This window comes from Rana temporaria, chromosome 3, assembly GCF_905171775.1.
Source record: "Rana temporaria chromosome 3, aRanTem1.1, whole genome shotgun sequence".
Taxonomy (NCBI): domain Eukaryota; kingdom Metazoa; phylum Chordata; class Amphibia; order Anura; family Ranidae; genus Rana; species Rana temporaria.
In genome coordinates, this window is record NC_053491.1 from 306,654,578 (window position 1) to 306,677,025 (window position 22,448).

Consider the following 22,448-nt stretch of genomic DNA (forward strand, 5'->3'; position numbering starts at 1 on the left):
CCATGCGTACAGCAAATCCTGATTTGCCGCTAGGGCGTCACATTCTGCTCCAACATGGACATTTTCCTGGGGTAAAATTCCTTATTTTAGATAGGATCCACCCCAACCCCAGAGGTGGGGATTGGAATAAAACTTTCTTACAGCATGAAACCCGTTGGATTGTAGATTTAGAGGCCAACTTTCCTCCTGGCCTCAATGAACAAATTAGCTTTAGGCCTTTCCTGGAGGGCTTCTCCTCTAGAGGATGTGAAAAGGATTGATTTGCACCCTATGATTTCTTTGGGGAACATTTTCTCTGTTGTCTGACACTGTCGTGTAACTTGTGTTATGTTTTTGTGTTTGCTTTTGTTTTTCTTGATGTCTTTCCAGTCATTGGTACTATATACTATCTACTATTGTTTTACATCTAATACAAATCCATGTCCCTGTACCCTTTGCACTTCATCTGGGGCCTCGCATTCCTGGCTCAGATTGGATTTCAGGTATCTTTTGTTATCGCTTTTTAAAATAAGGCGCACGTAAGCCGTTCCCCCTCCAGGGGACGCATTCCCTTTGACCTGGTCTCCATGCACCCTCCTGGTGCTAATGACCTTGGCTCTACACGTGCGCCTATAACAGAGATATGGATCACACAGGGGATAGAATTTGTACCCCTGGTCTCTTCCATTATGTCTCTGGACCCCCTTGTGGCCTACTGTCAATATAATTTTCAGACCAGCACACTGGTTGTGCACCCCTCTAATATGCCTTAGTTCCCCTTCTTAAGTATGCCTAATTAACCATCTAGCAATTACCTTTAGAGGGTGTTATGGTTCCTGTACTCCCCTTTTTCTTCAAATCTTCACTATGGCCTCCTATAACCCTTTATATGCAGCCCTATGTGGACCTTATGTGCCCGCCCAGGGCCAGATTAAGAACATCATGGGCCTGGTGCTAAGGATTTTGGTGGGGCCTTTTAGGCTGCATTCACACCTCCGCGACAAGTAACGCCGCGTATGCGGCATATTTTGCCGCGAATAGTGTAACTTTTTTTTTACAAATCCTTCCTATTGCTTTGTATGGCCGAACGCCAATGCCGCCTGAAAAAAAGGGTCCGGGACTTTTTTTCATGCCGCAGGTGTACGGCGTCTATGAGATGTGAACCATCTCATAGACAGCAATGGGAATTCTCCCCTCCAGCGGCACGAGCGGCCGGCGTCGGGCGCTTTGTCGCGGAGGTGTGAATGGGGTGTAATAAATAATAAATAAATGCGTGGGAATGACATGAACGCAGCCCAGCCAAGGCAAGTGACCAAAGGCACAGAACCCAGAAGGAAGACCGGGTGAAGATGGAAGTGTCCAGGCCCCGCCTGATTCATCGCAGCGCAGTCTGAAAATTTAAGTGTACACTAATGACAGTGGGCACTATGTATAGGAGAGGAGTGTGGAGGGTATGACAGTGAGCAGTATGTACAGGAGAGGAGTGTGGAGGGTGCGACAGTGGGCACTAAGTACAGGAGAGAAGTGTATGACAACAGGCACTATGTACTGGAGAGGAGTGTGAAGGGTATGACAGTGGGCGCTATGTATAGGAGAGGAGTGTGGAGGGTATGACAGTGGGCACTATGTACAGGAGAGGAGTGTGTAGGGTATGACAGAAGAAAAGAAAATATCTGGGCAGTCTGCCAAGTTTTTAACAGGAAACATTGTAACTGACACTTCCTTCTTAGATCAAAGGGATACACTTCTGTGTGTAATCAACAAATCTGGGCAGTCTGCGAAGTTGGTAAACAAAATGAAACATTGTAACTAACTAACATTGTAACTAAATTTAACCACTTAAAGTCCAACACTTGTTTCTTAAGTTAGAAAGCAATATTATTTGCTAGAAAATTACTTGGAACTGCCAAACATTATATATATTTTAGCAGAGACTCTAGGGAATAAAACGGCTATTGCTGCAATATGTTTTGTCACACTGCATTTTCCCACTTCAATGAATAATAAAAACCATAAAAACAAAACAGTGAAGTTAGCCCATTTTTTTTTTTTTTTTTAATGTGAAAGATGATGTTACGCCGCAACAATCGTGAGAGAATCGTGATCTGTCTTCTAAGCAAAAAAATTGCAATTCTCATTTTAGCCAGAATCGTGCAGCTCTGTACCCTGCAACATAAAAAGTGCAAAGACCACCATAGAGTAATTTTCTAGCAAAAAACAAATGATGATTTTTACATGTAGTAGAGAAGTGTCAGAATTGGCCTGGGTGGCAAGGGGTTAATTACCATGAGTAATATACAAATAATTATTATAAGCACTGTGATCCTATCAGTCTGCTGTAGTGTGTCAGCTTGTATTTATATTGGCCGCTCTAAGGCTAGGTTCACACCTATGCGAATTGAGTGCGGTTTAAACCGCATCTAATTCGCAGGACATTTCAAAATACATTGTTTTCAATGAGGCTGGTTCACATATGTGCGATGCATTCGCACTGCGTATTGCCTCCAAACCGCATGTGGTTTTTATGTCTTGCGGTGCGGCTCAGGTGCGAATTCAGTCCCATTATCTTCTATGGGTACGCATCTAATTCGCACATGTGTTCAGTTCTCTGCAGGAGTTTCTCTCATTCAGCTCAATACAATTCTCCCCCACTCTCCTCTCACCCGGAAGTTCTCCCAGGTCTCCAAATTCGCACCTGATCTGCAGCTAAACCGCAGTTGATCTGCAGAACACCCTCTAGAGAAATCTGCAACGACAACGCAGCTCAAAAAAGCAACGCACTAGTGTGATTCCGGCCTGAATGTAGCTTCTGACAGGCTGTGCAAGCAGGCCCGTATCTCCGGAACCATAAATGATAGCCGTCCCATATTTTAACCAGTTGTGGGGTAGGTCTTCCCATGCCTACCCCCAAATGTGGGGTTTCTGTGACCTCTGGTCATCGAGCTACAACCCCCCAAATTCGATCTTAGAAGAAAAAAAAATCTTAAAAAAAAAAATATATATTTCTTTTTTTTTTTTTTTTTGGGCAAATGGGCCTATCTTGAGAAAGGGGCCTGGAGCTGCAGCTCCATCAGCCCCATTGTTAATCCGGCCCTGTGCCCGCCCCGCGGCGCTGCTTTGCAATGCTGCCGATATATTTATTTGTTGTTCCCTCATAACTTTACATTCTGTGCTGACAGCTGCTTCTATGCTCTGTCCCACGTCATCCACGCTGTGACGCCCTTTGCGTCATATCGTTCCACCTTCACCTATTCCTATCTGACCATATGGTCACATGGTGGCCGTGTGGTCATGTGACTCCATATGGTTACATGACGCGACCAGATGATTATCCCTCTTGATCGGCGTTCGGACGTGTTCCACGTCACAACGCCAAACCCATAGGCGGCGGTGGCGGCTTCACAAGCTACGTCCGCCCCCTCACTCCGCCCCTTCTCATGTCCTCAGCCTACACGAGATGACGCGATCACGTCGTCAGTAGTGTTGAGCAGAATACACCATATTCGATTTCGCGATATATCACGAATATATAGCCGAATATTCGAGAAATATTCGCTAAATTCGAATATTCGTGATATTTTATCGAAATGAAATTTTTGCGAAATTTCGCTATTGCGAATATAATTGCGAAATTTCGACAACAGCGGAAGGAGCACTCTGATTGGCTCAGAATATTCGTGATATTTTGCACTCTGATTGGCTCAGAATATTCGTGATATTGTATCGAAATTTCGCAAAATGCGAATGCGATATTGATGGCGAAATTTCGGAAGGAGCACTCTGATTGGCTCAGAATATTCGTGATATTTTACAATACAAAATAATTGCGAAATTTCGACAAATGCGGAAGGAGCACTCTGATTGGCTCAGAATATTCGTGATATTTTACAATACAAAATAATTGCGAATATTCGGCAAATGCGGAAGGAGCACTCTGATTGGCTCAGAATATTCGTGATATTTTACAATACAAAATAATTGCAAATATTCGGCAAATGCGGAAGGAGCACTCTGATTGGCTCAGAATATTCTTGATATTTTACAATACAAAATAATTGCGAATATTCGGCAAATGCGGAAGGAGCACTCTGATTGGCTCAGAATATTCTTGATATTTTACAATACAAAATAATTGCGAATATTCGGCAAATGCGGAAGGAGCACTCTGATTGGCTCAGAATATTCTTGATATTTTACAATAGAAAATAAAAAGTGTTTTGCATTGGTGGTGATTCTTTACTCTATCCATCTGTCACAGCCGTTTGTCAATCAAACACCTTGAAGATTGAACACGTTAATGCTGCATGCTTTGGACTTTTTTTCACTTCACATATCAAAGACATTTTTATGAAAGATTATTTTTCTATTATTGGGACTATATTTCTTTATATATTTGTTTCACTGTGTATTTCACAAGTTATTTGCGCTTGCTTATTTTATAATTTGCCCACATGTCTTGTCACTAGACATATTTTTTATTCTTGTAGAGCGACTCCATTTTCTGTCTTGTATTAATTTATGTTGTATAACATTTTTGAGTTGCTGCTGTATTCTCCCCTTTTTTTAAGGTATGCGCAATTTTTTCCTTCTTACAAAAAAAAATAATATCAAACATACAAATATTCATAACAGAAACATACACAAAGCCCCCCCCCTTTTGCATCAGAGACAATCAGAGTTCTCCTACCACAGTTATCGAAAATTCGCAATCATTTTCGCATTCGCATTAGCGAAATTTCGCAATTTTTTTTTTTTTATATTCGGCACCATAAAAGGATCGCCTCAGCTTAGCTACTCAGCCCAGGGTCTCTAATCATACCAGCAATGCTTTTAGACGTCGATAGGATGTGATCTGTTTTAAAAATAAAATTGAAAAAATGCGAATATTCGGAATAGCGAATATTCACCGCGAAATTCGAAATATATCGCGAATACTCGAATATGCCATATTCGAGCCGAATATTCGCAATACGAATATTCGTGAGCAACACTAGTCGTCAGGGCCCCGCCCTCCACCACGCACCAACCTATTGTGCATGACTAGGTCATTGCACCACGCCACTACTTAACCTGGCCCTCCCCTCACTTTCCCTATTTAAACGCTGCTGCCACTGTGCAATGTCTGACATTGCGGATGGCAGAGGCGTTGTCTACATATAACAACAATATTTAAGTACCCTGGTCCTGGATAATCAATCTCTTTTTCTCCGTTTTTGCCTTACCTGTGACTTCTACACTTAGCCACATTTTTACTTACTTTCAGACCTCCGGTAACTGAGCTCTCTCCTGACCCCTCTGGCCAACCCAAATATTTCACCCTCTAACTATAGGTATGTTTGTGTTATTTTCGCTTCTTCTGGTATGGCATTACACTGCCAAACTGTGTTTCTTTATATATTTATATATTTTTGAAATTAAGTACTTTTTTAGACTTATGTACATACTGTCCTTTTATCCCAGGGACAGCTAATTCTTACGCTGTGACAGTTTTGGCCCAGGGTCTTGCTTTTTTGCAATACAAGATGCCAGTTTTTCATTCCCACATTTTACCATCTTGAGGAATTTCTGCGCCATGTTTGGGATGTCCTTTAGGGCTCTGCAAAGTTGAAAACGCCTTGACTGGTATGATGCCTCTAAATTGCACTTTGATATTTATGTTGCCTTCCATTTTTTACTGTAAGTCGTTACCCACAATATGTGTGTTTGTTTTTCTTTGTAAATTCATTAGATACACTCTGGCTCCACACAGACCTCGGCCCCTGAAGAAGGGAAAACCCGAAACGCGTAGATGCCATTTGTTTTTAAAATTACTATGTTATAAATGCTGTTTTCTACCTGACAAATAAAACTATTTTGCATGAAATATTTCTTTTTTAACTACTGTTGCCTTTAAAGCCCCACACCGGGGGACTCCTCGCCTTTCCTTGTCTATCAGGGGTGTTGGCAACAAACTTAGATCATATACCAAAGATGTTAAATTTATACTGTTAAAATGTGCAAAACACGCCGGTCGTTGCGGAGACACTCCAGCATGTAATGTGTGCCAGGCTGCCCAGAGGCAACGAAAAGCTGTCCTCTGTGGGAGGTGTATCATCTGTGTCCTCTGTATCCCCCCAGCCACGCACCAGTGATGGCCATGAGCTGGTCTGGATGCCATCCTGCTGTGAACATGGTTCCTCCTCCATGTTTTCCTCCTCCTCATCCTCCACCTTGCTGGACAATTGTGTACCTGGCCTTTGTTGGTGCACGAACCCACCCTCGGAGCCACTTGTGAATGACTGCCCTGAAAGCCTTGGAAATGATCCCGATTCCTCCTCCTCCTCCTGTGCCACATCCTCTTCCATCATCGCCCGTAGCGTTTTTTCAAGGAGGCATAGAACTGGGATAGTCACGCGCAGAGCGACGTCATCAGCACTGGCCATGTTGGTGGAGTACTCGAAACAGCGCAACAAGGCACACAGGTCTCGCATGGAGGCCCAGTTATTGGTGGTGAAGTGGTTCTGTTCCGCAGAGCGACTCACGCGTGCATGCTGCAGCTGAAACTCCACTATAGCCTGCTGCTGCTCGCACAGTCTGGCCAGCATGTGCAAGGTGGAGTTCCACCTTGTGGGCACATCACATATGAGGCGGTGAGCGGGAAGGCCGAAGTTACGCTGCAGCGCTGCCAGGCGAGCAGCAGCAGGGTGAGAACGCCGAAAGTGCGCACAGACGGCCCGCACTTTCTGCAGCAGCTGTGGCATATCGGGGTAAGTTTTCAGGAAACTCTGCACCACCAAATTCAGCACATGCGCCAGGCAAGGGATGTGCGTCAAACCGGCTAGGCCCAGAGCTGCTACGAGATTTCGCCCATTATCGCACACCACCAGGCCTGGCTTGAGGCTCACTGACGCCAACCACTCATCGGTCTGTTGTTCCATGTCCCTCCACAACTCCTGCGCGGTGTGTGGTTTTTCCCCCAAACAGGAAAGTTTTAAAACTGTCTGCTGGCGTTTACCCATGGCTGTGCTGAAGTTGGTGGTGAATTTGTTACGCTGACTGGATGAGGAGGCGGTAGAGGATGAGGAAGCGGAGTAGGAGGAGTTAGGAACAGGAGGCAAACTGAAGCGCCCTGCAATCCTCAGTGGTGGAAGGACATGCGCCAAACTGCAATCCGCCTCAGGCCCAGCCGCCACTGCATTTACCTAGTGCGCTGTTAGGGAGATATAACATCCCTGACCGTGCTTACTGGTCCACGTATCCGTAGTTAGGTGGACCTTGGCACAGATGGCGTTGCGCAGTGCACACCTGATTTTGTCCCCCACTTGGCTGTGCAGGGAAGGGATGGCTCGCCTGGAAAAGTAGTGGCGGCTGGGCACGACGTACTGTGGGACAGCCAATGCCATCAGGCTTTTAAAACTCTGCGTCTCTACCAGACGGAATGACAGCATTTCAAAGGCCAGTAATTTTGAAATGCTGGCATTCAGGGCCAGGGATCGCGGGTGGGTAGGGGGGTACTTCCTCTTCCACTCCAGTGTTTGGGAGATAGAGAGCTGAATGCTTCCATGGGACATTGTGGAGATGTTTGGGGACCCAGGTGGTAGTGTTGCTTGCCGGTCCTCTAATTGAGGGGTGGCAGGTGGCACTGTCACTACAGAGGTGGATGAAGAGGCGCGAGAAGCCCGAGACTGAAGCAGAAGAGGAAGCAGGAGGAGCCAGAGACCTTTCTTGGTTTTTGAGGTGTCTACTCCACTGCAGCTCTTAGCACTTAGATGCCTGGTCATGCAGGTTGTGCTCAGGTTGAGAATGTTTATGCCTCGCTTCAGGCTCTGATTGCACAACGTGCAAACCACTCGTGTCTTGTCATCAGCACATTGTGTGAAGAACTGCCACGCTAGGGAACTCTTTGGACCTGGCTTTGGTGTGCTTGGTCCCTTGCTGCATTGGGCAGTAGCAGGCGTACTGTCTAGGGGACAGACTCTCTGCTTTGGCACCCTGCTCCCTCTTCTGCTGTGCTGGTGGCTCTGTGCGACCACTGCCTCTTCCTCCGAACTACATGGGTCAAATGCATGAGGTTGATTCCATGTCGGGTCGAGGACCTCATCGTCCTCCACATCATCTTCCACCCAGTCTTCACCACTGCCCTCCTTGTCGGTCTGCACAATTGCAAAAGCACCAGCTGGCAACTGTGTTTCATCATCATCCAAGACGTGCTGTGATGGTCCCCCATGTATCTTGAAATATGAGTGGTTGGGCATATGTGCACTCAATCTCTTCCACTTCTGGGGCTGGGCTAGGTGGATGGCCCTGGGAACACATGCTAACAGACTCATCAAAAAGAAGAAGAGACTGCTGCATGATTTGGGGCTCAGACTGCTTGGCTGATTTGCAAGGGGGTGAGGTGAAAGACTGATGGACATCGGCTGCAGGCGCCAACCCTGAACTTTCAGCACAAGACTGGTTGGAAAACAATGTGAAGGAACTGGAGGCACTGTCAGCAACCCAATCTACTACCGCCTGTTCTGCTCCTGGCCTCAACATTCATAGAGCTGGATTAGGCCCGACCAAATACCGCTGCAGGCTCTGTCGGCTACTCGCACCTGAGAAAGGTGTTTCACTTGTGCGTGTAGCTGGCACAGATCGACCACGTCCTCTCCCTGTAACAGGAGCTCCACCAGCAGCACCACGACCGTGGCCACGTCCCTTATTTGACGTTTTCCTCATATTTCTCAAATGTAGGATCTTGCCCTAAATAGGTGTTTTTTAAATACAACAATAGTGTAATATGCAGAGATTCACCTATATAATTCTTTCCCTATAGCAAGAAGCAGGAACCTAGCCCTAAACAATGTACTGCACAGACAGTATATCACAGGGGACAGGTGGAGTGCTGGTGAAATAGGCAGAGATTCACCTATATATTTCTCTCCCTATAGCAAGAAGCAGGAACCTAGCCCTAAACAATGTACTGGGCAGACAGTATATCACAGGGGGCAGGTGGAGTGCTGGTGAAATAGGCAGATATTCACCTATATATTTCTCTCCCTATAGCAAGAAGCAGGAACCTAGCCCTAAACAATGTACTGCACAGACAGTATATCACAGGGGACAGGTGGAGTGCTGGTGAAATAGGCAAAGATTTACCTATATATTTCTCTCCCTATAGCAAGAAGCAGGAACCTAGCCCTAAACAATGTACTGCACAGACAGTATATCACAGGGGACAGGTGCAGTGCTGGTGAAATAGGCAGAGAGTCACCTATATATTGCTGTCCCTATAGCAAATAGCTGGAACCTCTCCCTAAACTATGTACTGGACACACACAGTATATCACAGGTGACAGGTGCAGTGCTGGTGAAATAGGTAGAGAGTCACCTGTATATTGCTGTCCCTATAGCAAATAGCTGGAACCTCTCCCTAAACTATGTACTGGACACACACAGTATATCACAGGTAACAGGTGCAGTGCTGGTGAAATAGGCAGAGAGTCACCTATATATTGCTGTCCCTATAGCAAATAGCTGGAACCTCTCCCTAAACTATGTACTGGACACACACAGTATATCACAGGTGACAGGTGCAGTGCTGGTGAAATAGGCAGAGAGTCACCTATATATTGCTGTCCCTATAGCAAATAGCTGGAACCTCTCCCTAAACTATGTACTGGACACACACAGTATATCACAGGTGACAGGTGCAGTGCTGGTGAAATAGGCAGAGAGTCACCTATATATTGCTGTCCCTATAGCAAATAGCTGGAACCTCTCCCTAAACTATGTACTGGACACACACAGTATATCACAGGTGACAGGTGCAGTGCTGGTGAAATAGGCAGAGAGTCACCTATATATTGCTGTCCCTATAGCAAATAGCTGGAACCTCTCCCTAAATTATAAGATGCAGATCTCACAGAAATAAACAGTGCTTGTGTAGATTTCTGAAGCAGGATACACCTATCTGACACTGTCCCTCAATCAGCAGCAGCCTGTCCCTACCCTAGCTAAAGCAGAGTGACAAGCCCTAAACGATAAGATGCAGATCTCACAGAAATAAACAGTGCTTGTGTAGATTTCTGAAGCAGGATACACCTATCTGACACTGTCCCTCAATCAGCTGCAGCCTCTCCCTACACTAGCTAATGCAGAGTGACCACTGTGCTGTGTGCCTCTATCTGATATAGAGGCTGGTCACATGCTGGGTCACATGCTGCACTGGCCAATCACAGCCATGCCATTAGTAGGCATGGCTGTGATGGCTTCCTAGTCACACTTGTAAAACAAATGGCGATTGGCTGCCGTGCAGCGCGCCATAAAATAGCCAAACTCCGAACCCAAACTTTTTCCAATTATTCGGGTTCGGGTTCGAGAACAAAAAAAAACCAAAGTCCGTACCGAACCCGAACTTTACAGTTCGGGTTCGCTCAACCCTACTCATAACAAAATTGATGGGGTTCTTAACTAGACCCAACATCAGGTTGGCTATCCTAAGCATCTGACCTTAAACATGTGGTCATGCCTATACTCTTTGCCAAAAAACAAAGCGAAAGTAAACCCATGGATTTGATAGTTTCAAAAAACAGTTAACATTCCCGGCATGCCGGAAATGCTAGCTGTCACATTTGCTTGTGCTCTCATCCAAACTGTCAAACCATCCAATGGCTGGTGTCATAACTGATCACATGTGCAGCATCATGGCAGTTGCAAATTAAACAGAGGCCAAGATTGCAGCTTCCTTGGTTGAAAACGATAGGAGGGTTTACTTCCACTTTAAATAATATTCTGGGTACAGAAGTCTGAATAATTGTTTATTGGTATGCACACGAAATTCTTCCGCTGCCCAGATATAAACCATTCGCCTAAATATGTATTAAATGGAATTAGGTGTGTTCCTCTGAATCATGGTAATGCATATGTAAAAAACAAGGAGAGAACTAGAAGCCCAGACAGGATTCTTCAAGGAGGAACAAAAAGTAGGCTTTTTAATAACAGCTTACCTGTAAAATCCTTTTCTTTGAGTACACCATGGGACACAGAGCCTTAATCATTACATATTGGGTTGTATGGGTCACCAGAGGTGATTGGACACTGGCACAACCAATGAGAACAAGTTCCCCTCCAAATAACCCCTCCCATACAGGAAGTACCTTCGTTTTTGTAGCAAAGCAGTAAGGATCCCATAGAAGGGGGGACCTCTGTGTCCTGTGGTGTACTCAAAAGGATTTTACAGGTAAGCTATTAAAAATCCTACTTTCTTTATCGTACACCACGGGACACAGAGCCTTAATCATTACATATTGGGACCTCCCAGGGCAATGCTCAATATGAAGGGTGGGGGACACAGATCAATCAGGCCACCAATGGACAAGAAGCCTTAGACCTGCAGCACACTACGCCCGAGGGCAGAATCCTCACGTCCTCTTACATCTATTTGATAGAATTTTGTAAATGTATGGACTGAAGACCAAGTTGCAGCTTTACAGATCTGAGCCATCGAAGCCTGGTGATGCACTGCCCATGAAGCACTTATTGCCCTGGTCGAGTGCGCCTTAACAGGAAAAGGAGGAACCTTATTTCTTAAACCATAAGCTTGAACAATTACTTGTCGAATCCACCTAGCAATGGTGGATTTTAATGCCGGCTGTCCCTTCTTGGGACCATCTGGCACAATAAACAAAACATCTGTTTTACGTATCTGTGCAGTTGCCTGCAATTAAACTTTTAATGCTCTCACTACATCTAGAGAGTACAATAACTTTTCCACTGCTGTCCGCGGTTCACGAAAAAAGGAAGGCAAAAACGATGTCTTGATTTAAATGAAACGCTGACACCACCTTTGGAAGAATGGTAGGATGAGGGCGTAGAACAATTTTGTCTTTGTGACAAATTAAATAAGGCTCTTTACAAGAAAGAGCTGGCAACTCTGATACTTTCCTAGCAGAAGAGATAGCAATAAAAAAGGCCAATTTCCTGCTAAAAAAAACCCGAAAGAAATATGGCGGATAGATTCAAAAGGTTGCTTTTGCAAGACTGATAATACAAGGTTCAAATGCCAGGGACATAAAGGAGACTTGACTGGCGGATTTATCCGCAGTACTCCCTGAATGAATGCTCGGACTAGGGAATGAGATGCCAGCCTGATAGAGCCGATATTTGACCCTTGATGGTACTCAGGGCTAATTTCATATCCAGTCCTAATTGTCAAAAGGCGAGAATCCTACTTATAGCATACTTTTAAGGATTCCACCCTCTGCATTCACACCAGGAAACATACACCTTCCAGACTCTGTAGTAGATTAGCCTGTAGGCCGGATTTTTAGCATTAATGAGTGTAGCAAGAACTGGACCCGAGAGTCCTCGTTTCTTCAAAATTTGGGTCTCAGTAGCCAGACCGTCAAATTTAGCTTCTGTAAGGAAGGGTGGAACAGGTTGTGACGTAGTGGAAGCACCCAAGGTCTTCCTACCGCCATCTTTATGATCTCGGCGTACAAGGGCCTCCTGGGCCAATTTGAGGCCACTAGGAGTACTGGTATTCCCTCCTACTTGATCCTGCCCAGCAATCTCTGTAAGAGAGGGACCAGGGAAAATGCATTGATCAGTGAAAACTGATTCCAAGAAATTGTCAGAGCATCTGTTCTGTAGGCCAACAGATATCTCGTCCTCCATACAAAGTTGTCCAACTTCCTGTTGAGCCTGGAAGCTAGCAGGTCTACATCCAGGGTCCCCCATCTTTGGCATATTGCCTGAAAGACATCGGGGTGGAGAGACCACTCTCCTGGCGACAGCTGCTGGTGACTTAGTCCGCTTGCCAGTTTTCTACTCCTGGAATGAAGATAGCAGAAAGGAACATGTTTTTCTGCCCATGTCAAAATCCGATTCACCTCCTGAGCATCCCGACTCCAGGTGCCTTGTTGGTGATTGATATAAGCTACTGCAGTAGCATTGTCGGATTGAATTTGAACAGGGTGGCCCTGTAACCTGTGTTCCCAGGTTCTGAGGGATAAATATACTGCCCGAATCTCCAGTATGTTGATGGGTAGGATCTCTTCGGTCTTGGCCCAGGTACCCTGGGCTGAAGCTTCTTCTAATACTGCTCCCTAGCCCAACAGGCTGACATCCGTAGACACCACCTTCCAGGTGACTGGGAGAAAGGACCTTCCTTTCCGCAAGTTTACAGTCTTTAACCACCAACTGAAGCTTTGGCACACCTGTGGAGACAGGCGCATGGGTAAATCCAGAGCTTGGCTTTTGTTCCCGGCAGCTAGAATACTGGCTTGCAGAAGTCTTGAATGAAACTGGGCATAAGGAACAGCCTCGAAGGAGGGCACTATCTTCCCTAATAGCCTCATGCAGAGGCCAATCGATGGTCCCTTCTTCGCCCTGACTTTGTGGATCAATTTTCTTAGAGACTTGATCTTTGGCTCTGGCAAGAATACCCTACTTTGGGCTGTGTCCAAGATCATGCCCAAATACTTTACTCTTAGTGCTTGTAGAGAGGATTTCTGTAGGTTTATGATCCATCTTTAATGCTCCAGGTATCTTACTGTACTCAGCACTGCGTGATCTAATCCTGCCACTGACTGATCTATCACAAGTAGATAGTCTAGATAGGCTGTCACCGTTATGCCCTGTGATTTTAAGTTTACCAACAGTGGGGCCAGATCTTTTGTAAATACCCGGGGAGCGGTGGACAAACCAAAAGGCAGAGCCACAAACTGGAAGTGGCGATGTTCTACCGCGAACCTTAGGAACTTTTGGTGAGTGGGATAAATAGGCACATGTAAATAGGTGTCCTTGATGTCTATAGATGCCAAATATTCCCCGCCTTGTAGGGTGGCGACCACGGATCGAATGGTTTCCATTTGGAAATGGCGAATGTTAAGAAACTGGTTTAGAGCTTTTAGGTCCAGAATGGGTCTGACAGCTCCATTTGGTTTTGGAACCACAAAGAGGTTTGAATAAAACCCTGCACCTTGCTCTTTTAGGGGGACTTCCTTGATAACCCCCTGAGACAGCAAATGATACAGTCCTCTGAAGAAGGATTCTCTCTTTACTGGATCTTTGGAGACCTTTGAACTTCGAAACCAATAAGGTGGGGTCTCACTAAATTCCAGCTTGTACCCTAGGGATACCGAAGAAACTACCCACTTGTCCTGGATCTCTGTCTGCCAAGCTGCTGAAAACTGCTAAAGCCGTCCCCCCACTCAGCCAAGCAGGGGCACCCCTTCATGAAGAAGATTTGGAGCTTTGCTTGTCAGATCTTTGCCCCCACTGCTTCTTGTTTTTCTGGGTCTGGCTTTGGTTTTTACCCTTTGCGGCTGGCTGAGAATGCCGTCGCCACTGTCTGGAGGCAGATGTTTTGGGAGCCGGAGAGAGAGCGCTTAAAACAAGGGCGCTTGTTTTTCTTCTTCTCCGGCAATAGAGTAGTCTTGCTGCTTGATATCTTTTGAATATATCTTTCCAAATCATCCCCAAAGAGGCGTACGCCATGGAAGGGAAAACTGATCAAAAGCTTTTTGCATGGGGCTTCTGCTGACCAATGCTTTAGCCAAATAATTCTGCGCATTTGCACCAGCTGGAGCGTAAGGCGAGATGCCTGTTGAATAGAATCTCAAATGGCATCCACTGTGAAACATAAGTCCCTAGGCATATTCATCCAAAATTTGATCTGCTCCGGAGTCAGATCTTTCAGCCCCTGTTTCACCTGATCCTTTAAGACCTAACACATACCAACTGCTGCCACAGCAGGTTGGGTCACTGCGCCCACCAGGAGAAAGGAAGACTTCAATAAAGATTCCAACTTTTACTCAGAAGGATCTTTAAATACCTGGGCATTGTCCACCGGACAGGTTAAGCTTTTATTTACACAAGAGATGGCCGCATCCACTAAAGGCAGACTCCACTTCTTGGTAAACTTCTTCTCCATGGGATAAAGAACTTCAAACTTCTTAGGAGTAGACAAACGCTTATCTGGACGCTTCCAGTTTGCGTAAATCAGATTCTGCAATAAAGGATGAACCGGAAAGGAGCATGCAGCCTGCAGGGATTTTAACCACTTAAGACCCGGACCATTATGCAGGTAAAGAACCTGGTCAGTTTTTGCGATTCGGCACTGTGTCGCTTTAACTGACAATTTGCGCGGGCCTGCGATGTGGCTCCCAAACAAAATTGGCATCCTTTTTTCCCCACAAATAGAGATTTCTTTTGGTGGTATTTGATCACCTCTGCGGTTTTTATTTTTTGCGTTATAAACAAAAATAGAGTGGCAATTTTGAAAAAAAAAACAATGGGCCAGATCCTCAAAGCGAGTACGCCGGCGTATCTACTGATACGCCGGCGTACTTTCAAATTACCCGCGTCGTACCTTTAGTTTGAATCCTCAAACCAAGATACAACGGCATCTGGGTTAGATCCGACAGGCGTACGGCTTCGTACGCCTTTGGATCGTAGATGCAACACTTCGGCGTCCGCTGGGTGGAGTTTGCGTAGTTTTCCCCGTCGGGTATGCAAATTCGCTTTTTCCGACGATTCACGAACGTACGCGCGGCCGTCGCATTCTCTTACGTCGTCTCTAGTCGACTTTTTCTTTTTTTTTTTGTTTTTTTTTTACTACTAATGGCGGTGATCAGCGATTTGTTTTGTGACTGCGACATTATGGCAGACACATTGGACAATTTTGACACATTTTTGGGACCATTGTCATTTTCACAGAAAAAATGCTATAAAAATGCATTGTTTACTGTGAAAATTACAATTGCAGTTTAGGAGTTAACCACTAGGGGGCACTGTAGGGGTTATGTGTGACCTCATATGTGTTTCTAACTGTAGGGGGGCGGGACTGGACATGTGATGTCACTGATCGCCTTTCCCTATATCAGGGAACAGACGATTAGTGACATACACACATTAGTGACATCTCCCGTTCTTCAGCTTCTGTGACCGATCGCAGGACACCGGCGGCGATCAGGTCCCGCGGTCGTGGTCACGGAGCTTTGGACCGGGTCGCGGGCGACCCACAGCTGGGCACTTAAAGGGGACGTACAGGTACGTGCCTGTGCCCAGCCGTGCCATTCTGCCAACGTAAATGTGCAGGAGGTGGTCCTTAAGTGGTTAATGAACCCAGGGTGAGTCTGTTAACTCCGAAGAAAATAACTTGAATGCAGAGCGTACGGTTTCAGTATAATATTGCACCTGCAATTTTAGAACCTGGGAAGCAGAAAAGGGTTCTTCTGAAATCCCAGATCCTTCTGACGCCACATCCTTATCCTCTGATGGTGCCATGTCCTCCTCATCCTCAGACCTTTCTGAAGGGAGATCTGAAACAACAGAAGGAACTCTGCTTCGCTTTTTGCCCTTTTGCGAGGACTTTGCGATTAATGTAGTGATTCTCCCTTCTAAGTTGTTCAGGGCTACTGCCAAAGTGCCAAAGTGTCCTCATTAACATTATGCAGGCCCAGGCACCATAGGAGAGGCTGTTACTCCTGATAGAGACAATGGCTCATCCTGTACAGGTGCATCATATATTACCGGGGAGGAAAGTACCAAGCGGGCCCGGCTAGAGGCTCTCGTCTCAGGTGGCCCTTCCTCTACAAACAACAGACTACAAACCTGTAAGGACATAGCTTACTGGTCTACTTGACCTTATAAGGAATAGAGTGAAAAAACATCCCCTCCGTGTATATCTATACCAGCTTGAGATTATTCTCTTCTACATTCCTTTTTGCATATGTCCTGCTATATTGCAGCAGTGCTGGCTTCTCCCTTATGGGTGCTGGTGCTGATATCCAATAGGAGAAAAAAACTTTCTAGATAACTTCATACAGGCTTCACTTCCTGGTTCCCTACTGTGTATGTGCAATCCCACTGGTCCCTGCTGTCTTCTGCGACCTGTGTGCATGAACGTCTGCTCCATAGGGCAAGGGGGGCGATTGCCCTCCCTGGAATTGAGAAGCGGTGCCAAACACTGTGGCGGTGTAAGGCTGGCATCCCCCCACAAGTGAAGCGGGGGGCGTGGGGCGGTTTAGGCAGTGCAGAGGCACAGTGACAGGGCAGCCAGGGAGAGCCAGGGAGCCGATCTGTGAGTGTGTGGGGGTGCCCGGGCCGGTTGTGGAACGTACCACTACCCGGAGTGACATCCAGAGCCAGCCAAGCAGTGCAGAATATAGAAGACATTCTCTCTCCTCCTATACCGCAGGAGGAGAGAGAGAGAGACAGTGAGCAGCGCTGAACAGAGGAAGGAACTGCTGGAGTTAACCAGTAGGTGATAGGTTGCTAGGTGGTCTTAGCAACCAATCAATATCTTTGGTAATATGAAAAATAACTCCAGCAGTTCCCGCACTGCTGTGTCTCTCCCTCTGGCTGCATGATTAAAGGGGTTGTAAAGGTAAAAAAAATCCTAAATAGCTTCCTTTACCTTAGTGTAGTCCTCCTTCACTTACCTCATCCTTTGATTTGACTTTTAAATGTCCTTATTTCTTCTGAGAAATCCTCACTTCCTATTCTTCTGTCTGTAACTCCACACATTAATGCAAGGCTTTCTCCCTGGTGTGGAGTCTCGTGCTCGCCCCCTCCCCTGGAATACAGGAGAGTCAGGACCAGGGCCGCTGATAGGGCAGTACAGCCAGCCCTCCAGTAGGGGGCCCGAGCAGAAGAGGGGCCTGGGAAGGAGAGCTAGCTATACTGCCTTGTGACTCCTGTGGATCACCTTGCAGCGCAGCCTGCTTTCTCCCCCCTGGCAGCTATGCAGGGGGATCGATTCTACATACTGCAAAGTGTCCCAATTTGAAGCAGAGGGAGACAGCTGCAGAGTCTCTGCCTGTGCCTCTCTCGGGTCCTGAAACTCCCCTTCCATCAGTCGGCAGTGTTATCTCTGGTCAGCGTGATGAATGAGCAGGAAGTCCTGACCTCTGATCCCCCTCCCTTCAGATCGTGCTCTCTCATCTGTGCACTGTGTTCACGGTGAACTCCAGGGTTTGCATTGTGCAGTCCTTCTGCTGAAAAGGGTAAGTGGGGGTGGGGGGTTGCTGATGCAGTGAAGGGACAGTAACTTCAGGATTTTTGAGAGAAGTAAATATGGAGCCAGCCTAGAACTCAGGTAGCTGCCACTGCAGTATTAAGCTATGAACCAGTGTACACATCTCTCCCTCCAGCTGACAGACATATCTGCCAAAACATTTCTATAAACAACCCCTAAGGCCCCCTTTGTACTTCATGTAGTGGGAAAACATATTCCTGCACATGTTTTGTTTTTGTTTTTTTGCTTGTTTTTCGCATATAGGGGAACCCATTCACTTGAATGGGTGTCGCCATTTGTGTGACAGGCTCAAGAACCTTTTAAAGCATTCAGATTTGCCACATGACAACGCAGGTCTGCTAATTGTATTCAGGGTGCCATCAACAATTAATGACATCACAAGCGCTATGTGCATTTAAATGCACTGAAAAACGTCCGCTACCTGTGCACTTTATCCCACATTCATGAAACGTCAAATGTGAATACAGCCTAATGCCTAGTATACACTGCTAGTTTTTTTTCCATTAAACCCCACAGGCTGTACGAAACAAACCTGACACCTCAGGTCGGAGCCGCTGTACTAACAATCCATGGGGTGGGTGACCCCCCACCCCATCAGAACACTCTGGTCAGTACTCTCAGCCATTGGCTGACAGCACTGGTGAGTTGACAGACCTTTTTTGGTCATGCCCCTTCAACAGAAGCCAGCTGTCATATAGTCAGACAGGGCTGTATACATGCCATTGATGCAATGCTTTACTTCAGAGCTGCAGTATTTTTAGAGCAGGCTGCAGAGTTTGACAGGCAGCACCGCCTGTCAAATTTCTCATCGAGTTCAATGTGGCCGCTCTGCACCTTGAAGCCAAATAATTATTTTACAGTTGCAACACGGTCTTGCGATGTAAAATTGCCATTCAGCAATTTAAGAAAGTAAAAAAAAAAACAGGAGTCATGAGGTGGCAGTAGCATGGCTCTAAATTCTGCCATGGCTGCAAAACACGCCATTGCGACCATGGCATTTTAGCAACTTGATATTTCCCAGGGGGGGGCCCTGTCAGGTAAGTTGTCTGGGGCCCCGTGATTTCTAACAGCGGTCCTGGTCAGGACGCTCTCTACGTTGCAGATAGAGAAAGCAGCTGTGTGTTAGTGGGCGTCCTTGCTCTGCTGCATTCCAGGGGAGGGGTCGAATACAGGGGAGGGGTCGAGCACGACACTCCACACCAGGGAGAAAGCCTTGCATTACAGAAGAAGTTACAGACAGAAGAACAGGAAGTGAGGATTTCTAAGAAGAAATAAGGACATTTAAAAGAAAAATCGAAGGATGAGGTAAGTGAAGGAGGACTGCACTAAGGTAAAGGAAGCTATGTAGGATTTTTTTTTTTTACCTTTACAACCCCTTTAAGGTAGGAAGGGGGAGGGGGCTGTCACAGTCTATGTAACATGCAGGGGGTGCAGGATGCTGTGTAAAGGAGTCCAAAGGTGCAGGGTGCTGTGTGAAGGGATCCAGAGGTGCAGGGTGCTGTGTGAAGGGATCCAGACGAGCAGGGTGCTGTGTGAAGCAATCCAGAGGTGCAGGGTGCTGTGTAATGTAAAGGAGTCCAGTGGTGCAGGGTGCTGTGTAATGTAAAGGGGTCCAGTGGTGCAGGGTGCTGTGTAATGTAAAGGGGTCCAGTGATGCAGGGTGCTGTGTAATGTAAAGGGGCCAATGATGCAGGGTGCTGTGCAATTAAAGGGGGCCAGAGCTGTGGGGTGCTGTGTAATGTAAAGGGGTCCAGAGCTGTGGGGTGCTGTGTATTGTAAAGGGGTCCAGAGGTGCAGTAGTAGAGAGGGGGTACACAGTAGTGACAAAGAGATATTGAAAGATGCAGGGGGCACAGTGGAGTTTTTTCCTACATTTTAACATGGGGGGCGCTTTTAACCCCCCCCCCCCCCGGAAAAAATTTCAGCGGACGTCCATGCCTGTGTCTTCCAAAAGACAGCGGGAGGGACGAAGTAGGTGTCGGACATGGCTTAGGTCACGCAGGGACCTATGCCCGGAAGTGGGAGCATATATCTGGATTACACAGGTATCTGCCCCCTCCTCCCCCCTGAAAGGTGCCAAATGTGACACCGGAGGGGGGGGGAATTCCGAAAAGCGAAAGTTCAATTTTTGGGTGGAATTCCGCTTTAACATCACAGAATGGTACAAAGTTTTAGGGCCAGATTCACGTAGATTAGCGGTTCTATAGATCCGCTCGATCTACGTGATTTAAGATCCGCTCCCGCAAGTTTGAGAGGCAAGTGGCTAATTCACAAACCACTTACCTCCAAACTTGCGGCGGCGGATCCTAAATCCCCCGGCGGAATTCAAATTCTGCGGCTAGGGGGAGTGTACTATTTAAAATCAGGCGCGTTCCCGCGCAGATTTAAATGCGCATGCGCCGTCCGCGAAATTTCCCGGCGTGCATTGCTCCCACTGACGTCGCTAGGACGTCAGTGGTTTAGACGCTTACGTAAACGACGTCCGTCCGTATTCGAGAACGACTTACGCAAACGACGTTAAAAAATTCAAATTCGATGCGGGAACGCCGGCTATACTTAACATTGGCTGCGCCTCATCGAAGCAGGGGTAAGTATACGCCGGGAAAGCCGCTACGGAAACGACATAAGAACACTGCGTCGGGTCCGCGTACGTTCGTGAATTTGCGTATCTCGCTGATTTACATATTATTCAACGTAAATCAGCGGGAACGCCCCCGGCGCCATTTTCAAATTGAAAATAAGATCCGACAGTGTAACACTGTTGGATCTTACCCATATCTATGCGTAACTGATTCTATGAATCAGACGGATAGATAGGACCAATGTAAGTCAGAGATACGACGGTGTATCTGGAGATACACCGTCGTATCTCTTTGTGAATCTGGCCCTTAAGGTTTATGATATATTCCTATGGGAAAAAGTGATAACTTTCCAAGTTTTATTTGTCCTGCTACCTCTGAACTTAGTAGATACCTATGTAACACAGTTTTCTTAATGCAATATTTGTTACCTTTTGCTTTTATAAAACCAAATAAAAATCATTTGAAATAGAAGTATTATGTACATACCTGCATGTTATCAGTGGCATCTCCCAACATGCCACCAAAAGTAATAGCATTTGTTAAAGTTGCCAGATAGATAAACAAAACGGCTGAAAGACATTGTATGTTGAGGGCATCATAAAAGTCACTCCAGTACCATGGGACTTTTCTTTGCACATCTTTTATAAGCCCACTAAAAAGCCTTAAAAAAAAAAAAAAAAGTATGAATATTAGTGCATTGGTTTAAATAAAACTATGTACTAACTGTTTTACCTGCCAAAGATCTTGAATTCTACAACACTGAACTTCTAGACAGATAGGCCTGGATTCACATAGAGCGGCGCATAGTTATGCCGGTGTAGCGTATCGAATATACGCTAAACCGACGTAGCGCAGAGCGGCGAGCACAGTATTCACAAAGCACTTGCTCCCAAATCTATGCTGGGTTTCCTCGGCGTAACTCGTCGTAAGTGGCAGTGGGCGTGAGCCATGCTAATGAGGCGTGACCCCATGTAAATGATGGACTGAGCATCATAGAGATATGATTAATGTACGGGCGCATGCACCGCCCCGTGGACGCATCCCAGTGCGCATGCTCAGAATCACGTCGAAACAACTGCCTAAGTTACGTTGAATCACTGCCTACGACTTGAACCCACCCAGCCCTATTCACGTACTACTACGTAAACGACGTAAAATACGACGGCTGTTCCCTGGTCCATACCTTTGCATGAGTTGCGCCTCATAGATGGGGAATAACTTTACGCCGGACGTACGACTTGCGTAAACAGCGTATATTAATGAGCCGGGCTCAAGTACGTTCATGAATCGGCGTTTCTCACTCATTTGCATATTGAAATCGTAAATCAATGGGAGCGCCCCTTGCGGCCAGCATAAATATGTGCCCACGATACGACGGCGTAGGAAGCTTACGTCGGTCGGATAAAGCCTATTTACAGGCGTATCTTGCTTTCAGAGTCAGGCGCATAGATACGACGGCCCATATTTGCACTTACGCGGCGTATCTCGAGATACGTCGGCGTAAGTGCTACGTGAATCCGGGCCATAATGTGTAATCAGCATAATCAACTCATTCCCAATGAACAGGGAGCTGACCTAGGAAGCAATAAAGCTGACGTAGGAGACAGTCATGGAACTGTAATTTGAATGTGTGTTCATTGAAAGAATAGCTTATCAATCTTACAAATTAAGCTTGCCATACACAAGGAAAATTCATTTGGTTCCAGATGAACCATCCAAAAGCTGAGCCATAGGTGGCCCCCTTTAGGCATCCTCCTGCCCAGCATCCTTTGATTTAAAAATCAGAATAAACAAGTAATATTATGTGAGGCCTCGTACACACGATAGGTTAAACAGAGGACACCGGTCTGATGGACCGTTTTCATCAGTCAAAACCGATC

General features: G+C 46.3%; 1 protein-coding gene across 1 annotated transcript in view; it reads right to left on the reverse strand.

Moving 5' to 3' along the window:
* LOC120930475 (electrogenic sodium bicarbonate cotransporter 1-like) overlaps window positions 1–22,448 on the reverse strand; it is a 644,541-nt gene that overhangs the window by 312,785 nt on the left and 309,308 nt on the right. Inside the window, exon 7 of the mRNA XM_040341656.1 lies at window positions 21,055–21,229. Within this exon, the coding sequence (XP_040197590.1) occupies window positions 21,055–21,229 (175 nt within the window). The remainder of the gene's footprint in view (window positions 1–21,054; window positions 21,230–22,448) is intronic.